The following is a 14,800-nucleotide window of genomic DNA, read 5'->3' on the forward strand; positions in this document are numbered from 1 at the left end:
AGTCGAGGGTTAACATTTTTAGCAATAAGTTATTTTAAAATTAAGGTGTGCAGATTGGGGGTTTTTAAGACATAAAGCTATTGTACACTTAATAGAATACAAGTAGAATATAAATGTAACTTTTATGTGCACCAGGAAACCACAAATTCATTTCAGCTTCTTTAGTGTAATATTTGCTTTATTGTGGTGGTTTGGAACCAACCCACAATATCTCCGAGGTATACCTGTAATCTCTTACTGGGCCTAATTTATAAACTAGACTTTATGTATGTATAGGAAAAAAAATAGTATGTGTAAGGTTTGGTACTATCTGCTGATTTAGACACCCCCTGGGTCTTAGAACGTATCCCCCATGAATAAGGAGGGACTGTTGCATTGCAAATTAAGTGCTCTCATATTTGCTCAAGCTAAGACTAATTAGAAATTATTTTAGTTTGAGGTCTAATTCTAGATACAGTTCGTTTTCATCATTCCTAAAAACAGCTTGTGAACACTTTCTATATTTATAATGCTGAGGGGACATTACCCAGGCATTCGAGAAATTGGGAAAATATTATGTGTACTCTACCAACTTCACTGTCCTTGGGGATTGGGGAAGCCCGTCTTATTTCCCTTCCAAATTCTCTCTTCTCTATCTTTAAGAGAGGGAAGTGTTCTTCAAACCTTTCTCAGGAGGCAAAACTCTAAGGAGAATTTTGTGCTTCTTATGACCCCCGAGAATGAGTGCAGCTCCTTGCTGACAGCTTAGCCTAAAACAAGGTTTCTGAGAGCTCCATCCCTTATCACCCGTGGGAGGATAGCACACTTCTGGTCTTGCTGACCTTGAGAATTAAGACATTAGATTCCTTGTGAGTTCACCCTTAGGATGTTGTCATCACACTACTAGCTAAATATTTTTTATTTTCTACTTTAGACCAAATGCTATTGGCACTTTGTTTCTTTTTTTTTTTTTTTAAAGATTTTATTTATTTGAGAGAGAGCATGCAGGAGCAGGGGAAGGGGCAGAGGGAGAAACAGACTCCCCGCTGAGCAGGGAGCCCAGATGTGGGACTTGATCCCAGGACCCCAGGTTCATGACCTGAGCTGAAGGCAGATGCTTAACTGACTGAACCACCCAGGCGTCCCCATTTCCATTTAATATTTACAGCATCCGGTGGTGGCTGTTATCATCCCCCACCATTTTATACTGAAACGGAGCTTTGAGATGGGTGAAGTGACTCTTCATGTTCTCCTAAAGAGAACGCAAACTAGGTCTTACAAAGATTCTAAAACTCACGTTTTTAACAATACCAGGGCCTTGTCATTTAAATCCACTAATTCTAATAATATCATGGGAGCATATAAAATTTTTTTTTATCCGATGAAAGTAGGAATGCCACAGGGTTTGGTGACCAGAAGTGGTGTGGAAAGGATGTGGCCTCTGGGCTGGAGGGAGGCTAACCTGGGGGTTTCTGAGATCCGATCACCCTTCTTTTTAATGAATTCCATACTTTTTCTTCTCATCAAAACAGTGTCTTCAGTATCTGTGTGGTTGATGTTTTTGGACAGGTTGGATTAAACATTCCTAAAGTGTGAGGGGTGAAGGGAACAAGCATGTGATTTTTATTCAGCTAAGCATGATTATATTTCTTTACCATGCCGGGATGAGAGCGAGTGTCCACACATTTGTTTCTGTAAGAATGCAGGCAGCTTGGTTTCTGGTATTCTTGTGAGGGGTGTGAATGTCATTTTCCTCCTGGTCCTAATGAGGGAGGTCAAGTACTTAAAGAGAAATGGGTATCAAAGGCGAGTTTGAAGTGTCTTTATCCTTGGCTTGCAGATTGGTCTTTATTTGGCCCCAGAAAAAATAAAGACTTTCCTCTGACTTAGAGAATGCTTAAAACCAGGACCTGCAGTGTAGAGATAGCACGAGTGAGCCTCCCCCAGGGGGATCTTGGGCTGGCAGCACGGTGGGAGATGAGTACTTGGTGCTTGAGTACCTGGGAAGAGAGTCCCCCAGCTGCCGTGCTTTTAGGAGAGCGTTTTATAGAAGACAGCCCACTACCTAATTCTTTATAATGATTTTCTCTTGCTACATACTTATATGAGCCTCATTTTGGGAGGGCTTGATACAAAAATCAAAATATCTTTCCTTGTAGTAAGATTTCATATCACAAATTCTTCCTGAGGACCACGCAATCTCATACACAGTAATGGTTGAAATATAATGCATAATTTGAAGACCGCTCCATCCTACAACTATGTGAAGACCTTGGAAGCTGATCAGAAAGAAATTTTTATTTTTGTTCAGTTCTCCTGGGCTTCTCCTGAGGGCCAGTTCTTTGATTCAGTGATCAGATCACACAGTATTGATCCGCTAAACAGGTGTTTACTGCACACTTACAGTGGGCATCGTTCAGAGTTTTCCCCTTTGGAAGAAACAAGGAAGGTATAGTCCCCAGCTAAGAATGGATTGGTTTCCAAAGTTTGGGGAAGTTGAATCTGGAACCTGGACTATAATGACCAGAAGGGTAATAAAAGTAATAAATGGAATAAAATAATGCTTGATTTCCCAGGCTAGCCCACCAGGCATCTTCAGTTCCTAGAGTGGTTGGCCCCTACCCTAAAGCCCATGTGTCCTGTTAGTGTTACAATACAGGAAGAAAAGGAAGGGCGGTCTCTTCTCTGCCTTTCTGGGCTCTAGGCTCACCCTTTTTTCAGTGTCTTTGTACCTCACACTCCCCAGTGTCCTTGTATTATGCTGTTACAAAATCACCAGCTGCTTGTCCCCCACTCTGCACCCATTCAAAACTCTTAATTTCCTCATTGTAGTTGATATCAGCCAGATGATAGTGGAGAAATATTTCAGTTAAACTAATTCACACTTAAGTATGCATGACTGATACCGCTTAATCCACCCAGAGGCATTTGCATCATTAAAAGAAAATGTTTATTAAATTAAACAAGTATAGGGGCACCTGGGTGGCTCAATCAGTTGGACGGCTGCCTTTGGCTCAGGTCGTGATCCCAGTGTCCTGGGATTGAGCCCCACATTGGGCTCCCTGCTTGGTGGAGAGCCTGCTTCTCCCTTTCCATCTGTCTGCCTCTCTGCCTGCTTGTGCTACCTCTCTGTCAAGTAAATAAATAAAATCTTTTAAAATATATTAATTAATTATTTATTAAATAAGCAAGTGTAGATTATTTAGGACCTAAAATAAAGTGAAATAGAAAATTAAGGCAGAGAGCAAAGGAAGTTATGTTGGGCTGTAACAGGGAAGAACAGCTCAGTGTGGAGTTTGCTCTCTGAGGCTAGCTTCCCTAAGCCAGTCCCGGGTTTTTTTGTTTTAATTTGTTTATTTATTTATTTATTTATTTGAGAGAGAAAGAGAGAGAGAGAGAGAGAGAGAATGAGAGAATGAGCATGAGAAGGGAAAGGTCAGAGGGTGAAGCAGACTCTCTACCGAGCAGGGAGCCCAATGTGGGACTTGATTGCGGGGCCAGCCCCGTTTTTATCACTTCATTCTTCGCACTGCTTCTGAACTCAGTTCCAGAAAAGGCCAAGTGTTGATGTGGTAAGGCAGCAGTAGATGCTCCATTGCTGGGGGTGAAGTTTGGGGTTTGGGCTGGGGAAGGCTGGAGTTATTTGCTGAGGACATCAGTGACCAACTGATTACAAGTGTGAGTTATGTGTAAGGCATGGACATGGACTGAAGGAAAGAGATCCAGGTATCACACCAAACAGAGAGCAGAAATCACGAGATCACTCAACAAATTGAGGTCCCATCAACTGGCAGTGAGCAAGTAGTCCTGTTCCTGCCTTTGGACTTAAGTACAGTCAGGTCAGGAGAGGAGACCCTGGGTAAACAATTACCCTACAACTAGCCTATCCTGTACCTCTCTCCCTGCTGTCTCAGGTCAAGTGAAGGCTGTGGTCACTGCCTGTAAGCTGGGACCTGCTGGATCTGGGGGTTGTGGTAGCTTCTCTGATGGGGTGTTTCTGGAAAAAGTTGGGGTCCAGTTGGGTCAGCCACATGAAGAGGGTGGGGACGACGACCAGGCCACATGGAGAACATCTCAGGCAAATGCACACTGTGTGCAAAACCCAGTGGAAGATAACTCCGTGGTGCTTGTGAGGAGCCACCGGTGAGGCTTGAAGAGGAAGGACCCGTGGATGCAGGAGCCCAGAGAGAGACACACAGCACTGGTCGCCCAGTGTTGTAGCCGTGTCAGAGGCTCAGAACCTCACAGGTCTGGGGTTTGACTTTAAGCCTTTAAGTGAAAGAGCGACAACTCAGACTGTGTGGCCCCGACTGTACGTATAGAGGTTTAGAGAAGGGAGGTTAGAGATTAGAGAAGGGAAATCTAAATTCTACCAAGGCCCCTGCTCCAAAATATCTTTCCAGTCACTCCTGACACTGTGTCTAAACTCCTATAATTGAAAAATCCTTCTGTTTTAAAACTCAGGTTCCCTAACAACCAAGGCTTAGGCAAAAGGCGACATTTTAAAAAAATTGTTCAGATCTCCAGTCATCCTTTTCTAAAGTGACTTTTCCTTGTCTCTGCGACATCGTTTCCTCCTTCAGATGCCCAGGACTCACCTGTTGGTCTCTAAATCAACACTGATTTCAAGAAAGGACTTAGGTGAACTTTATGATGCAATTTTGAATCAGTCTGTTGCCTTCTCCTAGCATGTCAGTGTGTGACCTTTTGTAACTCAAATCGTCTAAAGTGATAAGTGAAATCTGTTGGTTCGCACAACTGAAGCAGGAGAGGTAAGATGTGCTTGGGTGTAATTTGACTGGGGCTGCGGCTCGGCTGTTCATCTCTGGTATTCTTCAGCCTTGCCCTTAGCTGAGTCCACTATGCCTGTCCTGACGCCCCTTAGGGTTGCAGCACTGATTACAGCTGTCTCCTGCCCTCACAGCCTGAGCTGAGCACTGCTCTCCTCGGGAGGGTCAGAAGTCCTGGGCTTCTCCCAAAGGTTGTGGGACACCCCTGCACCAATGATGAAGACCAGGAGTGTCTCCTAATCTGAGAACCAGTCATTGTGGGCAAGGGGGTGGCATCCTGCACACCCTTGGGATTGTGCCCTCCCAAGCCACAGGGATGCTGGATACCAGTGGGGTGGGGGCAGGATTGAGGGCATCTGAGAAAGTGCCAGACAATGCTGATGGCCCAGAGCTATTTATATTTAAAATTTTTTGTCCATTTGTAGAATGTTAGAGAGCAAATAGAGGGGAAGGGAATTGTTTTTAGAGTGGACAGTGGGACCATCCTAAGGGTCCCCATGCCAGACTTCCTCCTGACATTCAGTGACCAATCTACTAGTATGGCTCAGGGTATCGAGTGATTGTGGTCTCTGACATTCCCCAAGCTGTAGGCCTTTGAACTTGGGCGTCTCTGACCTTCAAAGAGGCTAAATGTGTGGCTGTGGTGTGTGGAATTAAAAAACGATGTAGATCCTGTTTCTTTAGGATAATTATGCAGGATAGGATAAAATAATTATACATTATTTAAAACGATTATTCAAAGAAATTATAGTGTTCCTCATTGGATGTATTAGAATAACTTTACAAACTGGAGTTTTGCAGGAGGAGAGGAAGGTGCAAATAAGGGTTATTGGTTAATGAAAGGTCTGACGGTCTTTGTACTCTGTCCACCCTATCTAAATTTAAATACGTTTTAAAATTCAGTATAAATGAATTTCAGGGCTTTTTTAATAGGAGTGGTTTCATTTTTTAGAATATTTACTTGCCTAAATAATACAAGGCTATATTGAATTCTTTAGAAATATTTCCAAATAGGGCAAATATATATATAACATTTAAAAATTTTAATCCCAGGTCTTTTCTTCCCAACCAACTATGTTTTGTTAGTATTCACACGGATATTAAAATGAAAAGGAGAAGGATGCCCAGGTGGCTCAGTCTGTTAAGCGTTTACCTTCGGCTTAGGTCATGACCTCCAGGTCCTGGGGTCGGAGCCCCTGCTCATCAGGCTGCCTGCTTAGTGGCGAGTCTGCTTTCCTTGTCCCTCTACCCTTTCCCCCTCCCCCTGTTCATGTGCTTCCTTTCTCTCAAATAAATAAATAATATCTTTAAAAAATAAAAGATAAATAAAAAGGAGCATATACACCCTCATCAGCAAGAATGATGGGCAGGATGCTTCCTAGGTGCTGGGAACAGAGAGACATGAAGGGCCCACTTCTTGTCCTCAGGGAACGTCATATGATCAATTTGGGAAGAAAGGCAAAAACATGGAAAATAAATAGTAGCAGGTTATTCACAGCCTTGGCCCAGCGAGTGAGGTGAAATGAGGAGCAGTTGCCGGGATGAGAGGGGAGGCCTGCCGAGGACGGGAGAGGTGTGGATATTGGCAAGGAAGGGAAGAACATCTCAGGCCAAGTAAGTATACACTTGTAGTTGCATTTTCTTCTGTTTTCCCCCAACTTATTATTAGAGCACTGCTCAATTCCAAGATTTTCTTTGCTGTATTGATATTTTCTGCAGAATTGTTAGATTTGGTCATATGGATCCCTTCCAATTGTTTGTGTATTTTCTAACATTTCTGTAATGACTCCCTATGAGTCTTTCAGAATTATTTTGTAATGTTATAATAATATAATTCTAAATTTCTTTTACAGTGATGAAGAAAGTATTGCCAAAAGCAAACTAGAAAATAAAATACCAACTGTTCTATTTCTTACGAAATAAATGTAGGGACAAATACTTATCTATAGGCTCTAAACACTGTCTCATCTACACAGTCACTTTGTTTTGTTTTGTTTTATTTATTTGTTTGTTTTATTATGTTCATTTAGCAGCTGTGTAGCACATCATTAGTTTTTGATGTAGTGTTCAGTGATACACAGTCACTTTTTTATAGCATCTTAATACATTTGGGGCTGTTCCTTGTGAACGTCTTGGCCTAATATATTCATGTGACTTTGAAAAGACATGAGAATCTCAGGAAACAATCTGACTATAATCAAGTTGACCAAATTCTTAGCTGGCTTTTTTTAATACCGAGTTGTTGGATTATTCTTCAACTATTAACTCTAGAAGTAAACCCAACATCTTCCCCGTATTATTATGTTTTTCTTTATTTCCTGCCCTTTCCTCTTCATTTCCTTCCACGAGGCCTGTGATATTCCCTGTTGGGCTGTGAATTCCTTTTGGCCTGGGATGGTTGAGTCCCTGGAGCTTTGGACAGGGTTCAGTGAATGCTCCGTGAGTGGATGAAAACAATATTTCTCACCAGAATGGAAAGAAATAATGCTGAGGAAATTAGGTACAAGGACATATTATGATTTTAAGTTTCACACATGATTTTGAACTATCTATTTTTTCATAGCAACTTTCCTGCTAGTTTTTTTTTTTTTTAAGATTTTATTTATTATTTATTTGACAGAGAGAGGGGGGGCAACAGAGGCAAAGGGAGAAGCAGAATCCCCGCTGAGCAGGGAGCCTCATGCAGGGCTTGATCCCTGGACCCTGGGATCATGACCTGAGCTGAAGGCAAACACTGAACTGAGCCACCCAGGTTCCTTCCTACTAGTTTTACCTAACAAGAAGCTACCCTAGATATGAAGGTGGGCGAGATTTATAAGCCTAACAGAACATGCTTGAACATCAATTATTTTGTAAGGCAGACCTGTTATCTGTGACATATTAACACATTGACAATATAGATGCCAAATTTTAAAAAGATCTTTGGCTTCCTCTTCTGCATAAGTAAGTTCTTTTCAGAACAACTTCTATGTTATAAATTTCACATGTGTGTTTCAGACCAGTCAACGCAACGAAAATTTGATCATGATTACTAGTTTTTCAAAGCCTTCCTTCATTTCCCAGCAGGCAGTTTCCTGTCAGAATTCATTTCCCATTTGGAAAATCTCTGTCTGACCCACGGTTTTTTGGACACAATTCATCCTTCACATCGTTGAGTCTACCCACTGTCATCAATCCATAGCTCCTCAGATGCCAAAAGACCCCTTTATATTCAGAGTGATAAAATCTATCTAAAACATCAGAGGAACGAAAACCAAGAAAAATATTTAAAGATTTTATCCCTGTGATTTTTCTAATTAAAAAAAAATGCTTTTAGTATGTATCTGTTTCTGTTATTATATTCTAAGAAATTAAAGTAATAACCATTACAATTGAAGCAAGATGTGCTTTCTATTCTCCCTCAATCTTTACATGATTAAAATTAAGCTTTGGCATAGCTGCAGTATAATTCAGTTCAATTTAGTGAATATATATGGAAACCCTTTTGCTGCTGCCCCCTCCCCATTACTATGGCATCTACAAGAACTGCCTTTTCATCACAATAATTGAATGTGAGATGTGAGCATTCCAGATTTAACTGTGGGGAAAAGTAAAATTCACTATGGAAGGGGGTTAGGCTGTGAAGGGTTTAGGTTGTGAAGGCATCATCCAAGATGCTGGATCTTAACAATGTATTAGTTTTGCCTTGCAAAGGGGAAAGTCTTTCCAGGTTAGAGATGCTGAGGTTGGATTCAGCAGGGCATGTACTGACTCTTGGACAAGGAAGTCACATGATGAGAAAGGTCTTCATCTGGCTGCAGGATGTACCATGGAGTAAAGAGGTGGGTGATCCACCAGAAGCCATTGTCACTGACTGGGGCCTAATTGATGAGGTCCTGCTTCAAGGTTAAAGGAGTTGGATATGTGAAAGGAAATGTGATAGGATATGTGAAAGTCTTAGAAATGTTACCCAGAAAGAAGCTGATTACCTCAAAAGCTGATTGGATATTGAGAGGCAATGCAAAGAAAGCTGCCCAGGTTTGCTCCAAGGGCTGGGAGCCTAGGCAAGCAGAAGAATCCTGGTGTTATATTAGCAGAAATGGAGAATTAGAGAAGTGGACCAGGCAGAGCCTGGAGAGGATGCCCATGGACTGGAGGGAAGCCAGACAAGGAATGGTCAGAGGAGATCCAGGAAACCATCGTTTCATGGAAACAAAGGTAAGACAGTATTTCAGGAAAACAGAGTGAACAGGGAAGTCAAGAAATAAGAGTCTGAGTTTGATTTTGTACAGGGAAAAGACAAAAGGTTGACATTTCAGTAACTTCAGAAAAGTGGTGGAAGTAGATGCCAGATACCATAGACCCTGAAAAGGCTGGTGTGACTGGTGAGACTGTAATACAAGATCCTTCAGTTATTTCCAGTAAGAAACCCCTTTGAAGGAACTCCACTCCTTCCCAGACTAGTAACAAAATGCTAGCCTGTTATTAATACCTGTAGATTTAAAATGTACCTATTTTCACGTTGTAACTCAAAAACATTATTTTTACAAACCATTTGGAAATAACGTTTTTATTTTGATTCTTCTCTTTCAAAATTTTGCTTATCCCTCTCTGAGATTTATTTCTAGGTCATTGATTCAGATTCCAAAACTAGTATTTTCTATAAGCTTATTTTATGCCTACTAGAGTTTAAATTCAAACATTTTCTGACAGTAGGAACCGAAATAGCTTCAAAGACATTTTTTACATCCACCTTGCTTTTTCTTTGTTGATTGTATCTTTTCAAAAATGCCCCAGATTGATAGCTCCTGAGATAGTATGCTATAGTAACAACACACTTTTTAGAATTGAGAAATACACTTTGGCCTCATTCTGGTTCTTGAAAAATGCCTTTTACTCCTAAGAGGAACCAGTCAAGAAAAAGTACATTTAGAACTGGAGTCACAGGAACTTAGTTCTCTGCCTATCCTTGTTGTATGACCTTGGGTCAATGTTTGGAGTTTTTCTTCTATGAAGTGAGAGGACCATGGTAGAGGGTCAGTTACATCTATTTCCAATGGAAAATCTCAGAATACCTGAATATACTACTTTATTCTTTAACTTGGTCATCAAGCCTACCATATGGTATGATTCCACCATGGAAGGTATGGTTGGGTTCCTCATGTACTCTCTCTTCACTGTTCCCTAAAGTTACTGCAGCCTCTGTCAATGGCAGACCATCATCTCCCCCTTCTCATCTCATGGGGCATTTTATGGTATACAGTGGTACTCCCAGCACCAGGCACCTCCACTACAGATCAGATGCTCAGTAAATATTTGATAATCAAATGAATGGGTTGTATTCATACTCTGCAGGTTAAAGCAATAAACATTTAGTATCTTACCCAATACCTGTGGTTAGGAATCTGAAAGTGGCTTAGCTGGTCATTCTGGCTCATACCCTCTCATGGGGTTACATTCAAGATGTTGGCCAGAGTCACAGTCATTCGAAGGCTTGGCTGGGGCTGGAGAATTCACTTACAGGGGTTGGTCTCTCAGATACCTGCTGATTTAGTGCCTGTGGTTTACATGAGTCTCTCTCGTCAGGGCTGTTCGAGTGTCTTCACAACATGGCATCTGGCTTTGTCTGGAACAAGTGGTCCAGGAGAGCAGGAGAACATGGAGGAAGCTCTCCTATAGGGCCTCAAGGTTATCTGTGGGCACATCTTAAAACGACCACAGCTTATAACGCGGAACACCACAATTTGCTGCCTTTGATACTGTCCAGGTTGTGAAAGCAACTGTGATCCAAGTTATTTATCTCACTTCTTATCTGTGAACAGAAGTTGGGTATCAGAACTTCTAGTCTCCACTTAATTATTTCTGGTGTCCACTTCCTTTTTATTCTCTTGTGGAAGATAACAGATAATGTAAGATAATGAGGTATAGCAGTAGAAATCATGAAGCGTTAGAATCAAAAGATGTCATTTTCTCTCTGCGTGCCACACTATGAGCTTTTCTTGTCTAGAAATCAATTCACAATGTATCTGCCCTGAGAAACTTTCTTAATGGAGGTGGAGAAAAGTTTAAGAAACCTGTTTCCAGGTGAACTAGTGAGTACCAATTACATAGCACTCGTGGATGATCAGAAGAGCAGGTGCCAAAAATAACAAGCCTTCAGAGAGGAGCACGTTACAGTGAAATGAGAGCTTCTCCGAAAACGGAGCTGGTGACCACCAGGTGTCTTGTTGGTGGTTTTATATGTGAATTTTCAGAAAGAGAAGAGAAAAGTTAGGTTGGGTTACAGCTATAATCCCTAGTGGGGGAAGAGGGGTTAAAAAAACCAACCAAAAGGTATTTATTAAAGTGAACCAGGTATCGGGCATTGGGTTATTACCTAAATACCTCATTTTGAGTATGTTCTCTTTTAATTCTTCTCCATCTTCCCCAATATTCCCTCCTTGTGTCCTTCCTCTGTCCCATTAGGCTGAAACTCTAGGGCAGAACTAGAACTTTCATCATTGGATCCCAGGTGCTGGAGGCAGTACCTGGCCCTTTGCTGATGTCTATTGTTGTTAGACTTGAGCCTTATTTATTTATTTATTTATTAAGATTTTATTTATTCATTTGACAGAGAGAGAGAGAGAGGAGGAAGCAGGCTCTCCCCTGAGCAGAGAGCCCGATGCAGGGCTCGATCCTAGGACCCTGAGATCATGACCCAAGCCAAAGGCAGAGGCTTAATCCACAGAGCCACCCAGGTACCCCTTGAGCCATATTTATAAGCAAATACCGTATGTTCTCTTTCTCTGTAAGATTGTATAACTTGACTGAAGACAGAGTAAGTGGTGGAGTTTGGGATTCAAAGCCAGGTCTGAAGTTTGTGCTTTAGCACAGATACTCTTGGGAAGATTCTAGGAGGCTACCATGTTGAGAGACCCAAGGAGCATCTTTACTGATCTTCCCTGGGAGAAATTACTTAGGAAGTGTTTCTGTGTTCACCCAGAATGGGTCACTGTGGTTTAAGAGAGTCTTGCAGGAGACAGGTTGTTGATTGGCTAAAAGAATCTTAAGAATAAGCTGTCCAGGGGCACCTGGGTGGCTCAGTGGGTTAAGCCACTGCCTTCGGCTCAGGTCATGATCCTGGGGTCCTGGGATCGAGTCCCACATCGGGCTCTCTGCTCGGCGGGGAGCCTGCTTCCTCCTCTCTCTCTCTCTCTCTGCCTGCTTCTCTGCCTACTTGTGATCTCTCTCTGTCAAATAAATAAATAAAATCTTAAAAAAAAAAAAAAAAAGAATAAGCTGTCCATTGTGTTTGGGCTACAAGTGAATTTTTGGTGTTACCCGATGTTTTTCTGTCTCTAAGTGGGATGCTACAAATTTATCATTATTGCTAAAGGAAACTCCCCTCTCTCTCTTATCATTTTTCCCCCAGAGAGTCTACCTTGGCTGATGAAGAAATTAGAACATGGCATTTAGATTAAAAGTTAGAGCTCAGTAAATAAGGAGATTATGTATCAAACCTCCTTGCCAAATCCATCACTACTAAGAAGGGGACTTCTTGCAAGAGTCCAGGCCCTAAACTACAGGAATGGAGGAAGAACAGATGCTTTCAAATGGGGTTTTGCATCTGAATCCATAGCACCCTGGTGATAGGATGTGCACTGGAGGAAAGTAGAGACTCCTAAGCTTCTGTCCTGGTAGTCTGAGTGAATAGTGGCTCCATTCAGTGTGACAGGAGACAGACATAAGGGGAGAGAAGGGGTGGGGCTGATGATGACATCAATTTGGGATGTGTCTGTGGGACAACCAGGGAAGGTATTCCTTTGAGAAATGGGCATCAAGGTCAGATGGTTCCATGAAAGAGAAGTTGTCCCAGGATATCTGGGAGAAGACCTGGGTCTTAGACGTGTGTCTGTTGATGTCCCTCCCTTTCATGGATTGTCAGTACAGAAAAGAGCTAAAACAGCAAAGCAGCCTTTCTTGGCTCTGCTGTACTATTTGTAATCTCTGCAGCTGTCTTTATATCTCAATGTCCTGGACACATTGGGAACCAATGAGTGACCTCCTGATTGTGGATGTAGAAGAGACCTGCCACCTGGTCATGGAGGACAAGGGCCCTTCTGTCTCCCAGGTCTCTCATCGGCTCTCACACAGAGCTTGCTTCTACCCAGTATGATTTGGCAATCTTAAATGCCTCCTTTTTTTTTTTTTTTTTTCCCCAGTTTGCTTACAATGTTGTCTGTATCTGTTTTGAAATGTCATTCATTTTTCTTTTTAAAAGACAACCACAGGGGTGCTTGGGTGGCTCAGTGCGTTAAAGCCTCTGCCTTCGGCTCTGGTCATGATCCTAGGGTCCTCGGATCAAGCCCTGCATCAGGCTCTCTGCTCAGCAGGGAGTCTGCTTCCTCCTCTCTCTCTGTCTGCCTCTCTGCCTACTCTCTCTCTGTCAAATAAATAAAAATCTAAAAAAATAATAATAATTAAAGACAACCACAAACTCATGCTTTATTTTCTTCAGAAAATACTTCTAAATAAAAAACTGTCGCTTAGTTTTTCTATGTGGGTTTTGGTGCAATTGGTTGTAATGCAACCTCTTCAATTAGTCACTTATTAGCTGACTCTATGAATTATTTTAGATGTGCTGGCTCTCTGGGGTTTTTGGCAGGGGGGCTTTTTTGTGTAGTTTTTTTTTTTTAATTCAAAATACTATCTTGAAATGTAACACACTTAGCTTTTATTATATTCTATAAATTTTCCAGCTTATTCTTTATTGTGTGTTAATCTGATAGCATAATTAACATGTCTGACTTTGGTTCTTTCCTTACAAACACTGAACACTTACGTCTTTCATTAACTGAAATCCTTCCTCTATAAACAAGTAACAATTGCAGATTGTGCTACCTTCACTCCTTTCTTGTGAGGATTTAAGTACATCCCTCTTTTGTTAAATTATAGTCTTTTAAAAAAAAGCTAGATGTGACATATTTTGTCATTTGGTATAATGCCAGTAGAAAACAAAGGTTTACTTGTTATGTATGTATATTTTTAAGATTTTATTTATTTATTTGTCAGAGAGAGAGTGTGTGTACACAAGTAGGGGGAGCAGCAGAGGGAGAGAAAAGCAGGCTACCTGCTGGGCAAGGAGCCCGACACAGGACTCGATCCCACACCCCAGATCCTAACCTGAGCTGAGGGTAGATGCTTAACCAGCTGAACCACCCAGGCGTTCCTACTTGTTATATTTTTAATCTTGTTACTTCTTTTATTTAATATTCATTTGGAGGGTCAGTAGAGTCAGTAGAGTGAGGACAGGGTTTAATTCACAGCAACTTGAAAATGTCAACCCTGGGGCATAGGGAGCCTGCTTCCTCCTCTCTCTCTGCCTGCTTCTCTGCCTACTTGTGATCTCTGTCTGTCAAATAAATAAACAAATAAAATCTTTTTTTTAAAAAGTTCTGATTAAAAAAGAAAAAAAAGAAAATGTCAACCCTGCTACTTCTCCAGGGTGTGGCTTTGGATAAACTGCGTGAGTTCTTTGTGCCTTGGTTTCCTGTATGTATGTAAAATGAAGACAATAATATTTGCCTTGTGGGTGATGAGATTAAGGGAGGTAATGCAAATTATATAGTACCTGTCACATAATAGGTGCTCACTAAATACTAGCAGTGCCTGTTTTTATATAGTAGAAGAAGCTCTCTTAACCAGTGCACCAACTTGAAAGAAGCTTCCAGTCCCTATTCAAAGCAGTCGTGCAGATGCCCGCAGCTCTTTGAATGCGGATAATTTGGGAGGCTTGTCTCTGGGGTACTCATGTGCTTCTGCTCCAGCTAACTGAGTAGTGTTTGTTCCCAAACCTGTTTGTGCTGTTTGTTCTCAAACCTATCTCTGCCAGTTGAACTTGTTCTTGTAATTAGGTGACTTAATTAAATATTAGGCAAACAGAATGTAAGTACCACAGACAGCCACTTTTTCTGTAAAAATTAAGTTTGGAAAGACTTAATAAAAGATACCAAATAAAAAAAAAAGTTCTGAGATCCCTAGAGTAGTTATTTTCATAGAGACAGTAGAATGAT

General features: G+C 41.4%; 1 protein-coding gene across 5 annotated transcripts in view; it reads left to right on the plus strand.

Moving 5' to 3' along the window:
• The window catches only part of EFCAB11 (EF-hand calcium binding domain 11), a 141,183-nt gene that overhangs the window by 67,993 nt on the left and 58,390 nt on the right, over positions 1-14,800 (plus strand). For 2 of the 5 annotated variants that reach the window (XM_059182531.1, XM_059182530.1), the window contains exon 5: positions 7,833-8,039. The exons of 2 other annotated variants lie outside the window; for them this stretch is intronic. In XM_059182531.1, the coding sequence (XP_059038514.1) occupies positions 7,833-7,950 (118 nt within the window). In that variant the 3' untranslated portion in view covers positions 7,951-8,039. Of the gene's footprint in view, positions 1-7,832; positions 8,040-14,800 lie in introns of those variants that run through there. One more of the 5 variants, XM_059182527.1, reaches the window with a different exon arrangement.

The sequence above is a fragment of the Mustela lutreola genome, chromosome 7 (assembly GCF_030435805.1).
Source record: "Mustela lutreola isolate mMusLut2 chromosome 7, mMusLut2.pri, whole genome shotgun sequence".
Classification (NCBI taxonomy): Eukaryota; Metazoa; Chordata; class Mammalia; order Carnivora; family Mustelidae; genus Mustela; species Mustela lutreola.